Raw genomic sequence first — 21,158 nt, 5'->3', positions numbered from 1 at the left:
GAAAATTAGCTTTTTGTCTGAAAGGCAATAAAATTGAGATTTCAGCATGATGCCTTTGGTGGAAAGGAGCCTTTACTGCAGTTCATTGCACAAATGCAGTAGCAGTGACAAAAAAAAAAAAAAAAAAAAAAAAAAAAATGCTGTTCATCCCAGTTAGAGGGGCAAGTTCTTAGTACCCTAGATATAGCAAACTCTTATCACCAGTCAGAGCCTCTTCAGCAGATTGCAGATTTTTTTTTCACCAAGATAGCTAATCTGAGTCTCCTGTGGTAAAGGGATACCATGCTGTCCTTTCCCTTAACTTTAGAAGCTTGGTTAGTCTTGTCAAAGTCATCCCTTTGGAACAAGTGAATCATGAAATTTAGGTTACAAGGCTAGCAGCCTTTTGCATTACCCCTTAGGACTTCGCCTACAAACTAAGCGCTGACTTGTTTTTGGTTCTGACTCAGGCAAGAAGTGTCTAGGAGTCCATTTCTTTTTACTTTATGATTGAACAGACGTACACACAGCTGGCATGGTGGACAATATGTTCTGGGCAAGATTTCATAAGGTCAAAGGGATTGGTCTGCCCTAGCCTTCAGGAGGAATCTGTTGGACAGGTACTGAGGATGGGAATGCGGTCGCAACAGACCACATTCGTCTTTTTACCTTCAGGACACTGCCCTAAGGTTGTTCAATACTTAGGCTCAACATCTTATATACTGCAGGAGTAATCCTTCCCAAACACCAACCTCACACACACCTGTAACCACCTTGCTAAGCTTCAACATCCATAGTACTTTTTATTACAGGACAAAAGCTTGTGTTGCTGGGAAAAAGCAATTAAAATTTATACATCTTGCCATTGGATACCATCATACAAGGAGCTCCCAAAATGAAGTTTGAATCACGGTATGTCAGACTTGAAGTTTACCAAGCAACTAATTGAATGTTAGAAATTAAATGAAAATTCATTAGCACAATCTATCAAACATGAAAAATAAGAGCAAAAAGTATTTACCAGGAAAATTCACACCACTGTATCTTTTTTTTTTTCTTTATTTGCAGAACATTTAGAACTGAATCATCTGTCCCTTTCTCTTCTTGTCACCTCCCAGTTCAAAATGTTTACATCTCTTGAGAGGTACTTGGCTCTTAATTCTGCATTTATTACATTCCATCTTCAGCACAATCTTCTTTGTAGTTTTGGCCTAAAATGATAAATTTTTGGTTAATTTCGTTCAAAGTTCTTGAAAATACCAGTTCCCACAATAATTTCCATTCCACCTGAAATATATCTATATAAATTCCAAAAACTTAAAATTTTCAATAAAGGCTATTCCACTAAAATAATCGTTACCATGTAAAATAAATCTAATCCTTCAGGCCAGCCCTAGGAGAGCTATTAATCAGCTCAGTGGTCTGGTTAAACTAAGATATACTTAACTAACTTTTGGAAAACTAAAAACATATTGTCAATGGATAAAACCTCAGGTCAATTACTAATGATCACTGACATGTCTACAAGTTCTTGTTTACAGCACCTTAATCTTAGCCCCATCACAAGAGCTTTGGCTAAAGGTGATGTTCATAATATTCCTGAAGTTGAGTTTGCCAATCAGACCTTGAATCTGACTGGAAGCAAGGCTCAGGATAACATTGCAATAACAAACTGTGATATGGTAATTAAGAAACTATGATATGATAATTCAGAAACTATGTATGATAACGACTGAATTCATATCCAGCCACACCTCGCTTATAGCAAGCTACTAATCAACCATTAACAGTCATTTTAAAAACTAATAATTAAAGGTCTTAAAGAGTGTTCCTGCAGTTATTTCACCTTCAACAGTACAACTTGTCTCAGTCTCAAAAAGTTAAGTTTACAGTGTTGTAGGCAAACCCATTTCCAAAGTTTTCAATACTTAATTTGCTTTTATCTTAACTCAGTGCCTCTTTCTGAACTAAATACTGTTTACAGTAAAAATCACAATTCCAGCATAAAATATTATACATCCACAACTTCTATAATCCACTAAGAACTGCTTGAGAAATGACCACTACCTTACATAGGTAATACGCATGTAGGTATGGAGGTTCAAAATCAACCAATTTCTTTTCTTTGTCAATACAAATATTAGGATGAGATATTTAATCATTCTTCTACTCATTACTGCAATTTTTGTAGAGGATTTGAAATACATACATGAACCTAATTTTGAGTTTTTAAGTAAGAGAGCAATTCCTAAAATTCTTCAAACCAGAAAGCAATTCCCAAGATCATTAAGGTTGATTGGTGGACTCAAGTCATAAAATGTCTTGTTTCAATATCAAATATTAATCTAATAATGTTATATCATCTAAGAAACTACTATAGTGGCATACTAAGTGACCAGAAAACTAGAATACTTAAATTAATGAGAGAACTACCAATTGGGTAAAATAATGATCTTGTGATTCATACAATCATAGTGAGACCAGATTACAACACAATACTACTACAAAATATCAAAATTACATAAAAGACTGTCATTAAAAGTTATAGCAATGACAATCGCAAGGAGCAAGCAAAATTTCTTTTAGTTTTTTAACTTGACATTTGCTGTGGGCTGAGGTTTACACATTCATAGGTTTGTGTTGACCTGCATTTTCTGCACACAGACACAGCCATGCAAGTCATTAATTACTGGTCCTGAGTTTGCCACGTAAGTCATTATTTCTGGTCCTGAGTTTGACCAACTTGAAAACCAGGATGGCAAACTTCTTTTGAATAATGCTACACTCCAAATATGAGTTTGATTTTTTTCCCTTCCCTGATTCAGACAATCTGCCATTTATTAATTATGGGTTTAGGAGATGAATGGTTATTTTTGATCCCACCTTAGTTGTTAATGGTTACTGTAGCTAACCCCCTCTCTCTCTGCTCACATGGGCAGGAACCCAACAAAATTTTTTTTATACACCAGCTTCATATAAAGCATGTATGTTATACATGGAAAAAAACTATAAACAAAACTTAACAGCTCTTTTTCACTGAATATTTAATATTTGCAAATCATTGCCAAATTTATTGCACAAGTCATATTGTGAAAAACATCCTTTGGTATTGATAATTTTTTTTTATGGTGATACAAGCTAATATTTTACCTACTAATGTATTATCCCAGTAAGCAACTGTTATCTTGACTGGGAAAGGAGTGTGAATCTTGTGAAAATATCTCACTGATCAATTAAATTTTTAGGTAGAAGAATTGTTTGAGTCTTATTGCCCTTGGCATAGTAAATGGTCACTATGTAGGGAAAGTGGTAGCTTATTGCATAGTATAAGATCATACTGAAATAACAGCTCTTTACATTAACCTTTTAACAATTTGGTAAATTTAAAAGCTCCAGAACAAATTCAACACCCTTCACTCATTCAACCAAGTTGTCTTTAAAAGTTTATAGCTTTACCTACACCCCAATTGGTGCAAGAAATAAACTAAAAATTAATACCCACATGATCTGACAAGTCTGTAAAAGTACCGACACTGGTCTTGGTTGTCTTTAAAAGTTTATAGCTTTACCTACACCCCAATTGGTGCAAGAAATAAACTAAAAATTAATACCCACATGACCTGACAAGTCTGTAAAAGTACCGACACTGGTCAACTCCATAAACTGGGCATACACCACTGTTTTACTGAAAGTGGTCTGTCTATAAAAATACAACCTGTGTAATGCAACCTATAAAACCTAATGCCAGAGGCCCAAATCTTTTGACAACAGTCAACATGAAGGACAGCACTGACCCTTATGAAAATGGGCATTTCAGTCACTTCATAGAGAAGTATCATTAATAAGTTGAGCTGATCAGAAGACTAAACACCAGATTAAGCTCTTAATTATTGTAGTAAACCATGTTAACAAATCTTAATTTTTAAGATGTCATGAAAAGCTTCAAGCTTTTAACCACAATCTAGTCCTAGTTTCAGGTCTAGTCTTTAAGATTTCCTTGGCTGCTCTATACTTACAGTAGATTCACCATACTTGATAAATGTTCTGATTGTCTTACATTCTTTGTAAATCTTCGCACATTATGAAAAATAATTTAAGTATTGCTCCAAGTATGAGGACAGCCAAAGGAAAAAGACAGAACTTTAAATAAAAACAAGAGGTGGCCCATGGGCAAGGAGAAATAACTTGGGAATGGAGGGGGGAAAAAGTTGGTACAGCAAAATGAAGACAAGATAATGTAAAACAAGCTAAGTTCTACAAATCTGTCAACCTACCTTCTTCCTGAAAATAGGCTTACTCTGACCACCATAACCTGCTTGTTTAGCATCGTAACGGCGACGACCTTGGGCATAGGTACGTTCCTGGAAGAAGTGTTGCGTTTTAATATGCATATAAGAAATTTGGTAAAATAAGACACCTCAACTAAAGACACTTAGAGACCATAGTTTCTGATAAGTAGTAAAGACACTATATTATAGGTTACATTAGAATATTTTCTATGTAACAGCAATTCCACTTAGTTCCTAACCTGTATTTTACACTTTACGTTATAAGATATATCTAATCATAATACGGTAGCTGATAAGCACACAAGCCCACTAAAGCTCAGGTCTGTCAAGCTGTGGTGTTACTTGTAACTTGCCTTACAAATTCTTCAGTCCTAATTGACTAGCATGTCTTAAATTCTGTACTAGTATGGTATTGTATCCATAGATCAAAGCTTAAGAGGATACAAATTTCTTAGAAAAAGAAAAAAATACTCAAAAACCCCGAAGGAAACTAACCCAATGTGACAATTAAAACTGGCATAGCAATATCTCACTTTGCTCAGCCTACTAGATTGGGACATGGAAGATCATATTACTTCACATTCAAGAAATGAGTGTACCCCTCAAGACAAAAAGAATTTTCCCAAACCTAAAAAATCTTACAATTTACCCAAGATCATGTTGAGGAGCAAACTGTACTAAAAAATTAAATTCAGCCACTATCACTAGTGTCGGAGCAAAGTACGTCTGACAAGGACTATATCCAATTTCCAGCTCATCATGGGCTATACTATCTACTGGCGTTATTCCATACTTGAAACAATCACATACCTTTGACTTTTTGTACTGAGAGACCTTGTGAGGCTGGTGCTTTTTGCACTTCCAACAAAACGTCCTCCGTAATTTGGGAATGTTCACCTGTTGTAAGACAAAAGATTTAAGACCTCAGACTTCAGAGACAAGACAGACTGCATGAAATAAACTTTAAAATCTAAATATATTTATAAAAAAAATTAACTTGGAAGCCAGCTAAAATAGAACAGCCAGTGCTGGTGAAAGAAAACAGACTACAGCAATGGCAGCTTCTATTGCAGCAGAGGCTTCCTAAATAAATTAGACATATGACCTTTATGCTAATTTGCCAAAATGTTTTTTAACAGGCTAGTACATATGCGGTTACATTTGTAAAACTTAGCCAGATGCTAAACATCATCTGATCTCACTCTAGATATGAAATAGGCTTAATTCTTGTACCATAAATAACTTCTATTTTGACATGTTAGCAAACTGTTTAGGCAACAAGAGTCAAGCATCAAATACAACCTTTGCGTCAGGTTACAAGACACTGCCTCTTGTCTTGGTCTCCTCCTAATATCAATGTTTTCTATAAATACAGTGTGCAGAATGCAAAAGACAGTACTACAGTAAAAAAAAATAAAAAATAAAAAAAAAATAAAAAAATAAAAACATTCACCAAGCATGTGAAGACCCATACAATAGATTAGTTATTATCAAACTCTTACACTGACCCACCTACATTATTCGATGTTTACAGTACTACCCAACAAACAGATGATGTAATGGCATCAGAACCACAGTCGGACACCACACCAGACGACAGACCAACTTGGCGAAGGTTCACCAGACCTGTAGGCCAGCAGAGCAATGCTGTATCGAGTGACCTGATCAGATGACAAGGATGAAGCTGCCCTGTCAGCATCTCTGTCCAACACCAAAGACCCAGCTACAGCACTCAGGAAGCCTGGGCTGGTTTTGGGTATCAGAATTTAGTACCTGAACAGCGGTGGATGCTAGTCACAGCACAGTACACAATCCCACACAAAATCATGTACAGTGGACTAACACACATAACCCTGGGCTGCCACCAGGAAGAGAGCCAGTGTCTTGACTAAAAAGAATCACATTGATTAGTAACCAGTCCAGATGAATCAGGATCAGCAAAAAACAAGAAGCAAGCACACATGGGTCTCTCTTAACCAGTCCCTGTTCTGGAGCACAGGTACACAATACCACATAGCACCACATATAGTGGACTATCAAACCTAATCCTGGTCTGCAACCAAGAAGAGCCAGACTTGAGTGGGAGGAATCACACTCTCTGATACCAAGTCTAGGCTACTCAGGACCAAAAAAAAAAAAAAAAAAAAAAAAAAAAAAAAAAAAGGGGCAGGTCCACAATTCCTCTCTTAGAACCAGTCTTGGAGCAACTGCACTGCCAAGGACACTGAAGAAGCCAATCAACCAGACAATGCAACAAGTGTATACCCTGCACATGAACTCAACCTGACACCAAGGTGAACACTTACATGAACACCTGAAGGGCATTGCCAATTGAAAGCACAAAGCTTTGGACCTGCAAGAATGCCTCCTTCACATCCATCGTAACCAGAAAGTTGCCCTCTCCAATAGAATCCAACAGAAACTGTGCTGTATCCATCTTGAAATGAATCCTTCCAAGACGCAACTGCAAAAGCTCCAAGACAGGTTATCCATGGTTTCCAATGTGTGGTTGAGAAGACATCAAAAATCAAGGGGAGGAGATTCAGCTCAAGAACAGTATTCTGAGGCCGACTGAAAGGCCAAAAATTACCCAGGGCTCTGTCCTGTCCCTGCCACATTGCCTAAGGGCATGACATCATATTCCTTCCTTGCAGCAGCCAGCTGGAGGGGGACATCAGGATGGAAGGCCTGGAAAGGCTCCTTGCCCTTTCTTGGGGATAAAGTCTGGTTCCCTCGCCAGTTTCACCAAAGGGACGCCCATCCCAACACCAGACACAGAAGGCATGACTGAGGTTTACCCTCAAGAGCATATGCAGAGTAGGGGCCAAGGGTACTGTAGGCCTCATAGGTTATTTCTGTGGTAGGCATTTAGAAATATAACCTAATCAGATCTGCCTTGCCTAAGCTAGCATTGGATACAGTGTCCTAACTAACATGGCTGGGAGCATCCCCCCCCCGGAGGGGGGGGGGTAATTTGTGACTCCTTCCTGCGCATACATAGCACACTTGGACCAGGCCAGAGGCATGCAAGTGGGAGGCAAAATAGGTAAGGCAATGAGTTTAAAAAAAAAAAAAAAAAAAAAAAAAAAAAAAAAAAAAAAAAAATTAAATAAAAAGTTTAATGGTAGCATAACGGCAGGATGCTGTCATGGTGACAAGCAAACCTGACATTCAATTTAAAAGAATCTGTAATTACATCACTGAAAATGGTAGCGCACACACACACACACACAAAAAAAAAAAAAAAAAAAAAAAAAAAAAAAAAAAAAAAAATTGTTGCTGATAAGTACTGAAAACCTCAAGTTGTAACGTTAGCTGGTTATATGTTATCTATCATCTGATCTGACAAAACTAAACTTGGTTGTAACAGAGAGAGAGAGAGAGAGAGAGAGAGAGAGAGAGAGAGAGAGAGAGAGAGAGAGAGAGTCCTAAAGTTTCTTGTGCACAATCAAGTTTTCTGTACAATGTATAATGCTTGAGCCCCAGCCCATGTACTTTCAACCACAGACCAGTGGCGGCCTGTCTTATAGCTTTGCAAGACACACGATCACGGTTAACTTTAACCTTAAAATAAAAACTACTGAGGCTACAAGGCTGCAACTTGGTATGTTTGATGATTGGAGGGTGGATGATCACCATATCAATTTGTAGCCCTCTAGCCTCAGTAGTTAAGCCATGAGGGCAGACAGAAAAAGTGCTGGCCGACAGACAAAGCCATCAATAGTTTTCTTTTACGACACAAAAAATACTGTTATTGGCTACTCAAGTGATGGTAGATGCAAATTTAAATTGTCAGCCTTGTCCTGGAATGGTCTCTTTCATCTGGACAGTCCATGGGAGGGTTAAGTAGGATTTTATGACTGGATTAAAGAACTCCGAATTAAGGGATGCAGATTAACTGCAGTCAGATTATAAGGCAGGAAGAAGCTTGCAATATATCTAATGACAGCCATGTTCACAGTTTCACTAGTCGGTACGTCTTAGTAGTAGCTCGCAGCGGCGATTTCCTTCTGACTTGACTCTTGCTACAGTTTTTTGGTTGCTAATTATGGATTTATCTTCAACTTTTGTCACACAAATGTAATTAACCTGTAATTGACCCCTGGAGTCCATCCAACAAGGGGTTTCCATACACGATCTTCACAAGACAGAGGACGGGTATATATGTCTCTTTGGAATGGTTCACATCCCGTCCGGCAAGTGCATTAACTTGTTAACATATGGGTACCGGCCCCCAGGCCCAGTACTAAACACGGCAAAGGGTCAGTCCACTTGGCCGACAGCAAACAAATGCACTGCCAGTAACAGAAGCCCTGAATGTGTAGAAAAAATAATTTTCCATGGTAAAAACAGGCGCGGAGCTAATACTTAGAATTACCGACTAGTCTAAAGCAAAACAGAGCAGACTTGCTGACCCATAACTGGAAATGATGAAGAGTTGTCCACAGACCATCGCCTACTTCTGCTAGTTGTGGCCAGCTTACAAACCAAAGACAGGCCTATAATTCAACTGAATGCATCTTAACCTAACCCTCCTTTTATCCAAACTATCTTGGGAGGAGAAAGTGCCCTGACCTGAACAACTGGACCTTACCAGCATGAAGTCATGCAAAGTCCATATGTGCAGCTAATCTGTGGTATCACCCAGTACCTTATACAATTCCTTTGGCATAATAAGGGGCAAAATGGAAAATGAGATTTAGGAACAAAGCAAAGCACTGGGACTGATAAGGTTATTCAGCGCTTTGTCGTTTGGCATACAAACATCTTCACAGTTGCTGTAACCAAACCAATCGCTTCAATTTTAGTAGTACAAAAGGCACTGGCCAATGTTACATTGACATGAAATTAACAAGATCCCTCACAAAAGTTTGTAAAATGCACTGTGAGGAGTCGCAGCTTACTGGAGGTGCCCCTACAGCCAGGTTAGAGCATGACATCCAAGATTGGTTTAGGGAAAGGTACATCTGGTTATGTCATAATCCCTCAAATAATTATCCTAGGCCTACTACAGAAGCCCTTACACCTCACACTGCATTTCCTCCCCCCCTAAAAGATATTTTCATGAATAGCCTTGGTAGTTTTGCTAGTCCTACCGGTAGGCCTGATCAAAACTGAGTGGTGACCAACCAAGTATCCTAGATTATGTGCCTTCAATGAAACAGTGATTTACAGGCTATACAAACTGATATTTTCCTTTGAAAGGTTGCATTACAACAAACATGACCCTTGGGTAGGTTAGCTAACACCCATACTACTTTGATGCAATTTGTAAACTAGCCTATTAGCCTAGTCTGGGAGCGCCTACAGTTTAGTTGGCCAAGGGTATCACCTGCCAGTTTTCTAGTCGGTACCCACCACCAGCTGGCAGTACGTTCCAACTAGGAAACGGGCGGATGAATACAAACAAGATAGCGCCTGGACAGAAACTAATGTTTACCATAATTTCCATAACAAACAGACCTAACCTTTCCTATAGTGCCAGGTCCTGTAACCAGATGTTACTCACCTAACCTAACATAGGGCAGTGTGCCCTAACCTGGAGCCCCCCCAAGAAAGCCAGCTAACATAATTGACCTAATCCTTCCTGTTATGCCAGGTCTTGGTATAACCAGATCGGACCTACCTAACCTCACACAGGACGGCGTGCTCTGACCTGGCCGGGGGGGGGGTGAAGCCCCCCAGAAAGCCAGTAAAATGTATAACCGTAAATTGATAAAAAAAAAAACCACACTTACCTTAGTCGAAATCAGAATCATCGGAAAATTTGGGTAACACGATTCTTCTTCTCTTTTGGGTTAGGACGGCTGGTTTTGGCGGGATCTGGACGACTGGAATTGGCGGAACAGGGACGGGTGGAGATAAGGATTCCATTTGTCCGGCGACGTCTCAGGATTGTCGGGTTTCAGGGAAATTAGGCAGCATTTTGGTGGGTATTGAATCGACTCTACTTAATGGATATTGTACATTTAATTAATTCTAGAAAGGCTTTGAAAGGGCCACTGGAAACTTGCCATGTTTCACCAGACCAACAGTGCCTTCTTTGCAGTGGCCACAAACACCACTGAAATCACCAACAAGGCCACTTTTCATTAAAAACACTAGCAATGCCTTCTTTTCATTGCATAGAAGAGCTAAATCAGGTATCATCACCGGACTGGCGGCAGCAAGTTGCAAGTGTGCGGGATGCGACGCGGACAGCACGGATGACATCTTGGCATACTGGGAATAGACTGGGTCAGGTATCGGCCTATCGGGGTACGTGGGGTCACGAGCAGGGTCGGGTCGTGGAACTACTTACCTTGCAGCAGTGATTGTAGTCCGAGCAGGAGGTATTGCGCGGCCTGGCCTCACTGGGCGAGTGGGTTCCGTTCTCAGCTTGCACTCTGCTGGCCGTGAGCTCAAATCTCCGACCAGCCATAGGAATTTATCCCTGGTTCTAGAAATTAATTGCTCGCTATAATGTGGTTCAGATTCCACAGTAAGCTGTAGGTCCCATTGCTACATAACCAATTGGTTCTTTGCCATGTAAATTGAATCTAATCCTTCGGGCCAGCCCTAGGAGAGCTGTTAATCAGCTCAGTGGTCTGGTTAAGCTAAGGTATACTTAACTTGTAACCAACAAATTGTTCCCTAACAACTATAACATATCTTTTCTTACGCCATACTAGTGGCAGCATAATTGAAAACAATTATTTCAAACTTCAATAATGCACCCATTACAAGATTACTGGGTAATGACTTTGCTCTTAAGACAGAGCTTATATAGCCTAACCGTTATTTTTAGTCAGTTGACTGTAATTAACCTCTTAGGTTGTACGATGGCCATCCTGGAATGCTATCGCGGATGCAGTGTTATAAGGGAGCTTTTGGTAAAAAGTTGAGTTTTCTTCACTGGCAGTCCGCCCCAACTAACACGGCCTCTAGGTTAGGTTAGGTTAGGTTACGTTAGGTCGGTACAGCTCCTTTTATAATAGGTTTCCTCAGCCAAGCCCTTTTTAAACATATGGCTCCCCGATGACTTGCACATACATGGAACCACTCCATAACATCATGATGGCGGTTCAGTCTTTTCCCGTTTCCAAAACCCTGCGTTCCCAGCAGGTCCTAAACCATGTTGGGTAGATACGAGGTTCATAATAATTCACTAACAATAAACACCACTGCCACCTTCATCAGCAACACTGATGGTATAGGAAAACTCAATTTCCAAAGTAATAGTCCATGAGGAGCTCTTTACTTAGGAATACCCTCTTATGAAAGTGTATTGGAACTTTTTGTAACTAGACTACAGATGGGCTTAGCCTACATAAGTAATGTGACATTAGTAGTAAATCCGCCCATCCAGGTTGGCTGGCCGCCCCCCCCCTTCAAAAGGTTGAAAGCATTCCCCGAGCCTATAGAAAAGTAATTAGCTTAGAGTATTGCTAATTTCCATGAGAAATACACAATAGCGCACAATTACGGTAAAACAATCAAACAAATTCCCATAACGTAACAAACGTTATAAATAAATTTGTCTCGAACCCTCTCTCATGACAGCATGGCACGGAGGTACAGTTAAACCGGAGATAACTAGCCTGGCCCCCTTTCACACCACCCAGGAATACGTGTGCCATATGGCAAAAATTGGATTTTTTGGGTATATTTACTATAGAATTAAATGATTGGTAACATTCATAAGTTGAAAATTGCATCACAGTTTTAGGACACGGGTAGTGCCATGATGAGTAAGTTCTCCTGTCAATAATATAAGTTCTAATCTAATAACTATTCCTAGTCAGTGGGTAGGATTAAAAATCAGCAGAATTCCCCCCCCAGGGAGCAACAAGAGTCGAAAAATAGCTAGTCTCACAAGTATACATTATTTTATTTCGATATATCATGTTCAGGCAGAACTTTCTACGGTCACAGAACACGTTGCCCGAATGTAAACAAACCAAAAACATGCAATTCTCACCCTTAAGAGCATCCGATACTCATGTAGTCTAATCATTAAAAACTATGACAGTTCAACATTTTATAAGAATTTTTCATTTTTAAAATAATATTGGATATATTACCCAAACACTTACGACAATGAAACCAACATACCATTTTTATATAAGTGGATACAGCACGATTATAAAGTAAGCTCAGTCCAGTCGAAAGACCTTTCCTGAGCTGTTGTACTGAAAGGACGGAAAGTGGTGTATCTCGGCCCCAAAATGTCTGGAGCCTCAAGACACGTGACATCACTTATAATTCACTTAATATATAATTTTTCAAAACTTTTATGACTCCAATATACCTTAAATAATTTATTAAGTTTTTTAAGTGAGTAAAATTCTCTTAAATATTTCTATATCTGTAAAATAACGATAGTAAGGGTTATGGATGACGTCACAAGAGCGAGGTGGCGGTTAGCCAATCAGAAGGGAGGTGGCGGCATGAAGCGCGACCATCAGTTGGTTTGAAATCGGTCTCGTGTGGACGTCTCGACACGACACAAAGAAACATTGCAAAAATGTCTACCACGGAGAAGTCTGTCGCTAATGCAGATGATCAAGTTACTAAAGGGACCAAGAGATCAGCTGAGGTACGTGACACCACGGGATTAGTGCACAAAATAAGCTATTATTTGTTGTTCCCGTGATGAAATTCACGGCGATATGGGAAGCTTTAAGTGTTTTACGGGTCGTGCAGAATCTAAGTCCGACAGTGAAGGAAGGAAAGGCATAGCGAAGTTCCCGTCAATACTTCTGTCAGTGAACACTGGTGATTAAGTGTCACTTGTGAAATAAGTGTCTAGTTTAGTTTTAGCGTTCTTATAAAAGATTTTTGTATCCCGGCATGCGTGGCATTGACGAATGTAAAAGCAGCACAATTTGCAGGTGACTGGTACGTTGTCTCCATAATACAATGGATTCTGTTTCACAGTCTTGATGTTACACCGTTTATTTTGCTTGGCATGATGATGAGAGTAGCATAATTTACATGTTTTGAGTAACTTACACTTTTGACGCGGGTGGGATGCTGCAGCGAGGCTAGGAATTCAAAAAGTTGGCGGGAAACTGGTAGAGACCGGTGCGAGGCTAGAGATGTGGCCAATACTTAAGTTGGGTTTTATGTATATCCTGTATTGTTTTTTTTTTTACTCAGATTACTTAGTATCTCGATTTTCAATGTGGAATAGTAAAATACGCCGTATTTATCGGCCTTTAGGACATCAGTATATAACATTACCTTAGTGTGAGATTTGTGGACTTCGAAATTTCTGGACTGCTTGCGTCAATGGTAGTGTAGTGTAGGTAATGACCAAAATATGCTTATGTATATATTTCGGTGTAGGAAATGACATACTTGTTTGAAGATAATGACAGTTGCCTAAGTAATGACTGAATATCCTGGCTTAATTTTACTTCATTATAAGGATCCATTAAGAAAATTATACTAAGTCCAAAGTGAAGGGCGAATGTTACATCACCAGACAGTACGAAGTGTCGAGTTGATGAGAATGTCAAATTTATTTTTGAAGTTTCGCCTTTTTAAAAGGAATTAAGAGCTGTTGAATGTCAGGCTTGTAATTGTAATTTGAGGGAAATAAATTCTTAGGGCGTTTGGCGGTGATTCAGTTTCATAAGCGAGTCAGTAGTAGTAGTAGTGTAGAATTTTTTTTGTTTTTTCCATTTCTTAAGTTGACAGCTCAAGGGTTGATTGGTGCTCAATACCCGCTTCAGTTCCATTTTTTATATATAAATGTTTGTCAGAGGGAGTTGTTTGGAGACCAGTATAGATTTTAGTTTTAAGATTGCATTTAGGTCATAAATGTGATGTGCTGTTGCTTATTTATTTTTATTTTAAAAAATCGGTGATGTGTGTCCATCCCGAAACTGAATTTCTATTTATTATAAGTGGTGCTGTTTAGTAAGTATCGTTAATTTCCTTGCAGGAGGCAGCAGAAAACGCCAAGAAGCTGAAGGGTGAGGAGAATGGTGAGGAAGAAGTAGAGGAGGAGGAGGATTTCGATGGTGTGGAGGAGGAGGACCTTGAAGAGAACGAAGAGGAGCTAGACGAGGAAGCTGAAGGTGAGGTTTTATTTGGTCGAGTGTTTTATAAATACACGTGGCTTCTGTTATGTGAACTTTTTACATGACTGTGGAACAGTTATTTGTTACTTGACTATATGGAACAGGAGTAATAAGTGTAAATAAATATAAGTTTTATGAAATGGTGTTTTTATTGCAAATTAGTGGTGGTTTTTATTTAGCAAGTATTTTTTTACTAGTTTAGCTTTTTTAAGTTGTTCTATTTCCCATTATGAAACGAATGTTTAACATATCCCTTTCCGACAGAAGAGGAGGAAGGTGAGGGTGAAGAAGGGGAAGGCGAAGAAGACGAAGAGGAGGAGGAGGATGCGTAAAACGACAGCTGCTGACGAATACCGGCGAAGCATCTCCAAGCCGGGGACCACACCAACCATCATCACCACAACACTATTGCTTTTATCAACTAAGTAGGACGCGAGGCCAGGGGAGCTGTGGCCGATGGGCAATGCTAGTTTTTATTATTGTATTATATATCACGTACCTGTACAGTCAGTGCGAGAGGCGCGAATGGGCGAGTGATTGGAAAGAGCCCCTTGCCCACGCCTCCCCCGGCCCTCCCCCTTCGTGGAGCTCATCCAGCGTCCTTACACAGCAGCGACGCCTGCACCAGCCGCCCACCAAACCGCCGCCTTTGTATGCTTACACAGGAGGTGGGGTCGTGGGTTCCCCGGCCGCGACCAAGGCAGCAGTAAAGCAGGAGTTTTTGTGACGTTTAACAGACGTCGTCGTTAATATACAAGACCACCAAAGTGTGTAGTGTAATTTTTCCATTCATACCAAAAGCAGACAGGGCTCCCTATTTTATTTTTCTACAACATTTTCTCCTTTTTCCGGACGTGTTTTTGAGCAGTACAACAATTTCATGCTTCAGTTTTTCATAGAAGTGTTAAGTGTCAGTTTGTGTGAAAGGAAAAAAAATAAAGGTTTAAGTTGTCTTTATGTGTGCTGTCTCATTTTTTTTCTCATCCGCTAATCAGCACTTTCAATCGCCGACTATGTAGTAGTCGTTGGTTAGTGCGACCAGAATAGCAACTACCCTCGTTCGTGACTGTCACACAAGTTTATAATAAAACTTGAAAAAAAGGTTTAATGGACAAGAGTTTCTTTATAACCACCACGTAAATATTACAAAGTACCTGGAATTAGTTATGGTTTATTTAAAATAAATAACAAATATGATGCCTTATCTTTATTGTCCTGAGGTGTATGCTTATTTTTGTATGAATTGCTTGGCTAACTCTGAGTCTGCCGGTAAGTTGCAACACGCATACAAATGCCAAGTGGCAATTATGGACTGACTGTTGGGGGAATTTTCATTTATCAATGTAACACCATTTGGTATAAAGATGCAACTGCTTGGTCAATTTTTGGTAATTACTAAATGTACGCTGCCTAATTGCTAAAACGTACACATGAATGGTGTAGTATTAAAGTATTGGTTGCTGTTGGAGAAAAATAACCTTTCAGCTGCACACCTAATACAAAATTGGATTGTTCCTCTTGTGAAATTCTCTAAAACTGACGAAACCAAAAGGTTTCGTAATATGCAGCATTCTTCGTGAGAGTAAGTTGCCTGTACATTATTACATGAAAATTACAAAACCGATTACCTACACCAAAATGGTTGATTTCCAGTGATTTCTCAAAACAACGCATTGGTTAAATTCGAAGTTCAAACAAGAGGACAATGTTCTCAGATTTTAGCATTTGACGCTAATATAAGTAATGATAAATGTAATTTATGCTACATCAAAGGGCTAACTCCATTCACTTGGCATACTCCTTAAATCCAAAACCTAATTACAGAAGGTCGAGAGTGAAACTAAATTTAACGAAATTTGTCGCTCAAAATCCGTAGATTTTAAAAACTGCTTATAGAAAAGCTAAGGGTAAAACCAACGGCGACTGGCGATTAACGTGAATTAGCTGCGTGGTATATTATTTTATAAAAGGAAGGGTTTAGTTTTGGAAATCCGTCGAGATTTTATTTGAACATTCAAGGGCAACATCTATTGGGCAGAGCTAGGTCAGGAGATCGGTAGGTGCACTGAATATCGCCTTCGTTCTTATAAAAACGCATTTTAACCCGATCTCGCGCGTGTGTGTGTGTGTGTGTATTAGCGTAGGTGAGTGTGTCTGCAAATGGCAACACCGGGTTTCAACACGCTTGCGTGTGCTGTTGTCAGGGATGAGACAAAAATAAGTAAAGAAAATGTCTGGAACGTGCAAGCAACAGATACCAGTGGAATGAAGACTGAAGGGTTGAGGTCAGTGGAGCCGTTATGGTTTTCACCACCGGGGTGGTCTAAACCAACAGGTAATAATATAGAAATGTTACTAATTTCAAAAGTTCGTCCCCTGAGTTAAGGAGTTCACACGATCTGTACTGACTGTCGGTATCAGGGCAGAGTATTTTGAGACTCGATCCTGTACGCACGTTCAGGATCAAGCGTCACTATTACCGTCAGTCAGTGCTGTAAGTGCACGGTTGTCCTTGGGAAGGATAAACCGCACATTTTCATAATTTTGGCGTATTCTTTCAGAAAGCTGCCACCACGAACAGTTGGTGAAAGTGCGTAAGCAAACCGTAAAGCTATCACTCTTTTAAGCCGCATGAATGTAATCAAATTAATAGGTATAACTTACTTTTATAATAATTTCCGGGTAAATGATGAAAACTCACTGGAAATTTTCACAGATGGTAAGAGATACAATTATGAGACTGGCTACTATTCGTTTTATGGCTACAGGAAGAACCTTCGCAGACCTACCGTATTCAGCAGTTACGGGGAAAATCGACAATCAGCTGTTCTATTTGAAATGCATAAAGCTATGGTGACTAAGCTTAAATATTGCATGAAGGTTACAATAAATATGACATTTGTTACTTATACTGTAATCCACACTTTATTTAACTATTAGGCATACACTAAGTTATGAATCATTACGATGCCCCTGGTACAACTGGCAAATTATCTAAAATGTGAAGTTATAATTACTCTGTCGCTGAATATTACATCAGGGTAACTACAAATTTGGAATTTGTCAAGTACATTGTAATTCATATTGATTACTTACCTAACAGCATACCAAGTATTATTTGTTAAACTCTACTTTGCAACAGCAACAGTTGACAGAAAAAACCTGTACATCAACTTTGCGGAAAAGGCTTTGATTTGTTATTATGGGGGGAGCTGCTACTTGATTCACACGATCAGGTAAGCTGAGGTACCCGTACAGGCTTGTCTGTAGGCCAACTGAAGGCGCCTGATTAGTTCATTTTAATTGAATTACGCATCAGCGTAGCTGGTCAAGTTTCAAAGCAAGTGTCATTTATTCATTTTTCAGCAAGTAATTTATGTTCTGGTTTTAAGACCTGCAAATGACTCAGTCAAACCTTGGCCACTTCAATCTTTTCTTCATCTGTATAGTTGCCTTGCTCTTCTGCTCAATATTTTTTGGTAATGCCATAGGGGGTATCAACTTTCATCGGGGAATCTTCATGGCACGAATCTCGTCATCCACTGCCTAAAGAATTGTTGGTAGGCTGTCCAGTGCTACTGAGGTATGGAAGGATGTTGCACGCATATTTGATATAAAGAGGAACTTCGGAAATTGCATCGGTGCAATAGACTTCCCGGGAAGCACGTAGCCATAAAGAAACCTCCTCAATCAGGATCGGTGTGTTATAATTACATAGACACCTTTAGCACTGTTAACTTGTGTTGGAACTAATGGAAGGGTAACGGATGTTGGAGTTCTGTCATTACACAAAGTTTGGGAAAGCTCTGTAGTTCTCAAATAAACATCCCACCTCTTTCAAAACTTACAATAACAAATGAATTTCCCTACGAATTTGTGTGGTGACAATGCTCTTATTCTGGATATAATTTAATGAAACCTTACAACTACTGTGTCGCTTAGCACCAAACCAGCGTATATTCCGCTACCACGCACTCAGCGTGTGGTTGAAAACGCTTTTGAGATTCTTGCAAGCTGGTTTGGAGTGTTCTAAAACCAAAGAATCTTTGCCCAAAAGAAACTACAACTATCTCTTTAGCATACTGTTATTTGCATAACTTTATCGAGAGAGTGGAAGTGTGCACCGCTCCCAAAATGTTAGGGCACATGCAGTAAAAAAAATAAAAAATTTTTTTTACCCCTATCCATTCGAGAGATAGGAAATTCAACAGTGCTATTAAGCTTAGATTTTTGTCATATTAACTCAGGTCCAGCAAACTCATAATTAGGAGATTTTTTATTAAGTAAAGAGTGTAAAGGCTGTTCTTAAAAAAAAAAAAAATGCAAATTTCTTATGGCATTAAGATGCAGTAAAAGAAATTCCACCTATAGAACGTTCTGGCATCAGTGCATCATATAAGGTCAGATATCAGAAGGTTAAGGTATGAGAGAACATGACGAAATTGCAGATTTTTTACGCTTTCCAATATACCACCGGTTTAATAAAAATGCAGAGTACCACTGATTCGAAAGCCCATGAAAAGTCCAAGTAGAGATTACGATTTCAAATTCCTATCGCACTGTCTTAAAAACCGATCTAGTAGTGCTTAATGCAGTTATAGCATGTTATGCCTGATAACAGTGACCAACTAATTACAAAAGAATCAAGATTGATAAATAACTAAAAATAAGGAAGTACAAATAGAAAATTAAAAGTTATCTCAAATGTATATATTTAATTATTTATCTATATGGAAAAGTTCAATATTCCGGCCCATGAGAGGAAGAGATTGTCCTTAATCATGATTTATAAAGTAAATGGTTGGTTTTACGTGGTGTACCACAAGGAATAATCCTGGGACCAACTTTTTTCACCTCTAGCGATTTTGAGCGCCAGCTGCAATGCTCAGTTGCCATTATTCAGTGATTCCAGTCTGATATATCAGTCTCTAAGGAAATGCAATTAAAAGGGCCATCAACTTGACAAGCAAATTTCAGGTGAATTGGATGCGATTTTAGAACGGATGAAAAATGGCAGTAAAATAAAAAATGAAAGTGAAAAATTATTTCTTTATTTCAGTATTAAATAATAAAAAAAAATTAATGTTCTTCAGCCTTCACTGATTTCCTCCACAGCACCATCTACAAGCATACTGTTTTTTTAAGAGTTCTAGTAGGCTGATATGTAAGTCTTGATCCTCGATTTTATGTCGAAAAACTGCTTCCGGTCAAAACCCTAACCTCTGCTGTCGGAGATATACTGACTTTTTCCTGTTCTTAATGCTTAGTTTAGCTAAAACTCCTTGGCTATCCTGTAAAGAACAGACTTATAGGTCACACCTATCGTCTCTTTCTACTGCTGCTTAAGCTGTCACTGTACTTTGAAGGAAGAAGGTATCTCCAACCGTGAGGAAGTACGATACATTTCCTAATTTCAGTATCTACTGGAAAAAAATGGTCCTTGGCCAATAAAGTTATCAGCTTTCCTTTTCTTTCCTTCTCATGTTTCCAGTTTACTCATTTTTTAGCAATTCCAGTGCTACTAATCTTGTTCGGTTTCCTAAAGAAGTTTGCTTTTGTGCTTTGGCATCTTTCTGAAGTAACCTCCCTCACAGACATATGACCTAGTTCAGCCTATCCAAGGAAAAGATCCCATTTCTAATAGATTCAACGATTCTCCTGTTACTTCGGCTTCTATTATTGCTAAAGTATTTATTTTTGCCGAGCTGTCATCTTCTTAAGCACCTTGAATCCAGCACCATTTCTTTTGGATCATCAGTATGACCTGTCATTTTCATTCTGAATGGTGAGGAATTATCTTCTCTAGGATTTCAATGAGGTACTGGTGTTTTTATTGTCTCTAATGCACATGACAGTCTGGCATAAAGCCTGCTTAGCTGAACTTTTGCTTGTCTGCACTCCCTCTCGATGTAAGCTTATTTCTAATTTCTTTACTGTATCTTACCTCATTTTACATGATTTTGACAAAAAAATTCCTGCTCTATTCCTCCTTTAATAGTGTTCCTTGGGTACTATTTTGAACAACGTTTTACGCTCAAGGGGAAAGTTCCTTCCCCTCCTCCCATCAGACAGTCTCATAACACCAGTCAGACTACCTCTTCACACGTGTACTCTGTGGAGATTAGCAATCCCTGTATTCCATGGTTCAGTGAATCTCCATCTACTGCCAGGCTTCGATTTCTGGGTGCTTCTCTACAGGCCAGGCAATTCTCTCTTGCTTTGATCTCAAAGATACTGTAAACTGTAGGCAGCCTTTGAAGATGCTTCTGCCATCTCCCTTCCTCGGATCTTCAAAATGAATTCTTAGACTGCCATCAATAAATAAGAGCAGTAGACTTGGCATAACCTTTTGTGGTCAATTTTGTGAAAAACTGCTAGCAACATGAGTCTTTTCGCACCTTTTACGCTTCTTCTTGACTGAAAAGGGACAGAGACACTACATGATATGTAACTAAATGTTCGCCATCCCACTAATTGTCCGATCAACGCTGGATCCGATCTGTAATTGGATGGGTGGCCACCAAGAAAATTTCGTTTACCTGTTACACCACTTAAACATCTGTGGGTGTAATAACCTCATCCCAAATTCACTTGCTGGAAGCTGGAGAGGTAACATTTCTGAAGCTACCACCTCCAAGGAAACTGTGTACTGTTGATATAAGCTAAAAATAATATATGTGTGCGCGCGCGCGCGCGCAGTCGCGCTCGAACATGTATTTACAAAATAATTCTAGTTCTCGTTTAGTTTACCCGATTCCCTTTTGTTTATTAATTGTAATACACTGAAGTTACTACATTCAGTTCCGAAAATATTATCATC

At 39.1% G+C, this 21,158-nt stretch overlaps 2 protein-coding genes across 3 annotated transcripts; one reads left to right on the top strand and one right to left on the bottom strand.

Moving 5' to 3' along the window:
- Nucleotides 1-1,018: 1,018 nt before the first annotated feature.
- RpL36A (ribosomal protein L36A) lies at nt 1,019-12,520 on the bottom strand. The gene is made up of 4 exons (XM_067122422.1): nt 12,363-12,520; nt 5,079-5,165; nt 4,254-4,340; nt 1,019-1,190 (listed from the first exon to the last, which is right to left on the bottom strand). The coding sequence occupies exons 1-4, from the start codon at nt 12,501-12,503 to the stop codon at nt 1,053-1,055; spliced, it is 453 nt and encodes a 150-aa protein (XP_066978523.1). The 5' UTR covers nt 12,504-12,520; the 3' UTR covers nt 1,019-1,052.
- Nucleotides 12,521-12,673: 153 nt separating this feature from the next.
- On the top strand, nt 12,674-15,535 carry LOC136849222 (probable DNA-directed RNA polymerase subunit delta). Of its 2 annotated transcripts, none has more exons than XM_067122423.1 (3): nt 12,674-12,846; nt 14,200-14,335; nt 14,603-15,535. In XM_067122423.1, exons 1-3 carry the CDS (start codon nt 12,775-12,777, stop codon nt 14,668-14,670), a joined length of 276 nt encoding a protein of 91 aa, XP_066978524.1. In that variant the 5' UTR covers nt 12,674-12,774; the 3' UTR covers nt 14,671-15,535. The 2 variants fall into 2 exon arrangements, with proteins under 2 accessions (XP_066978524.1, XP_066978525.1); XM_067122424.1 differs by having other exon boundaries at nt 12,678-12,846; nt 14,606-15,535.
- The last annotated feature ends 5,623 nt before the right edge of the window (nt 15,536-21,158 follow it).

The sequence above is a fragment of the Macrobrachium rosenbergii genome, chromosome 20 (assembly GCF_040412425.1).
Source record: "Macrobrachium rosenbergii isolate ZJJX-2024 chromosome 20, ASM4041242v1, whole genome shotgun sequence".
Classification (NCBI taxonomy): Eukaryota; Metazoa; Arthropoda; class Malacostraca; order Decapoda; family Palaemonidae; genus Macrobrachium; species Macrobrachium rosenbergii.
Note: the sequence above shows the minus strand (reverse complement) of the source record. Positions and strands in the feature narration are given on the sequence as shown.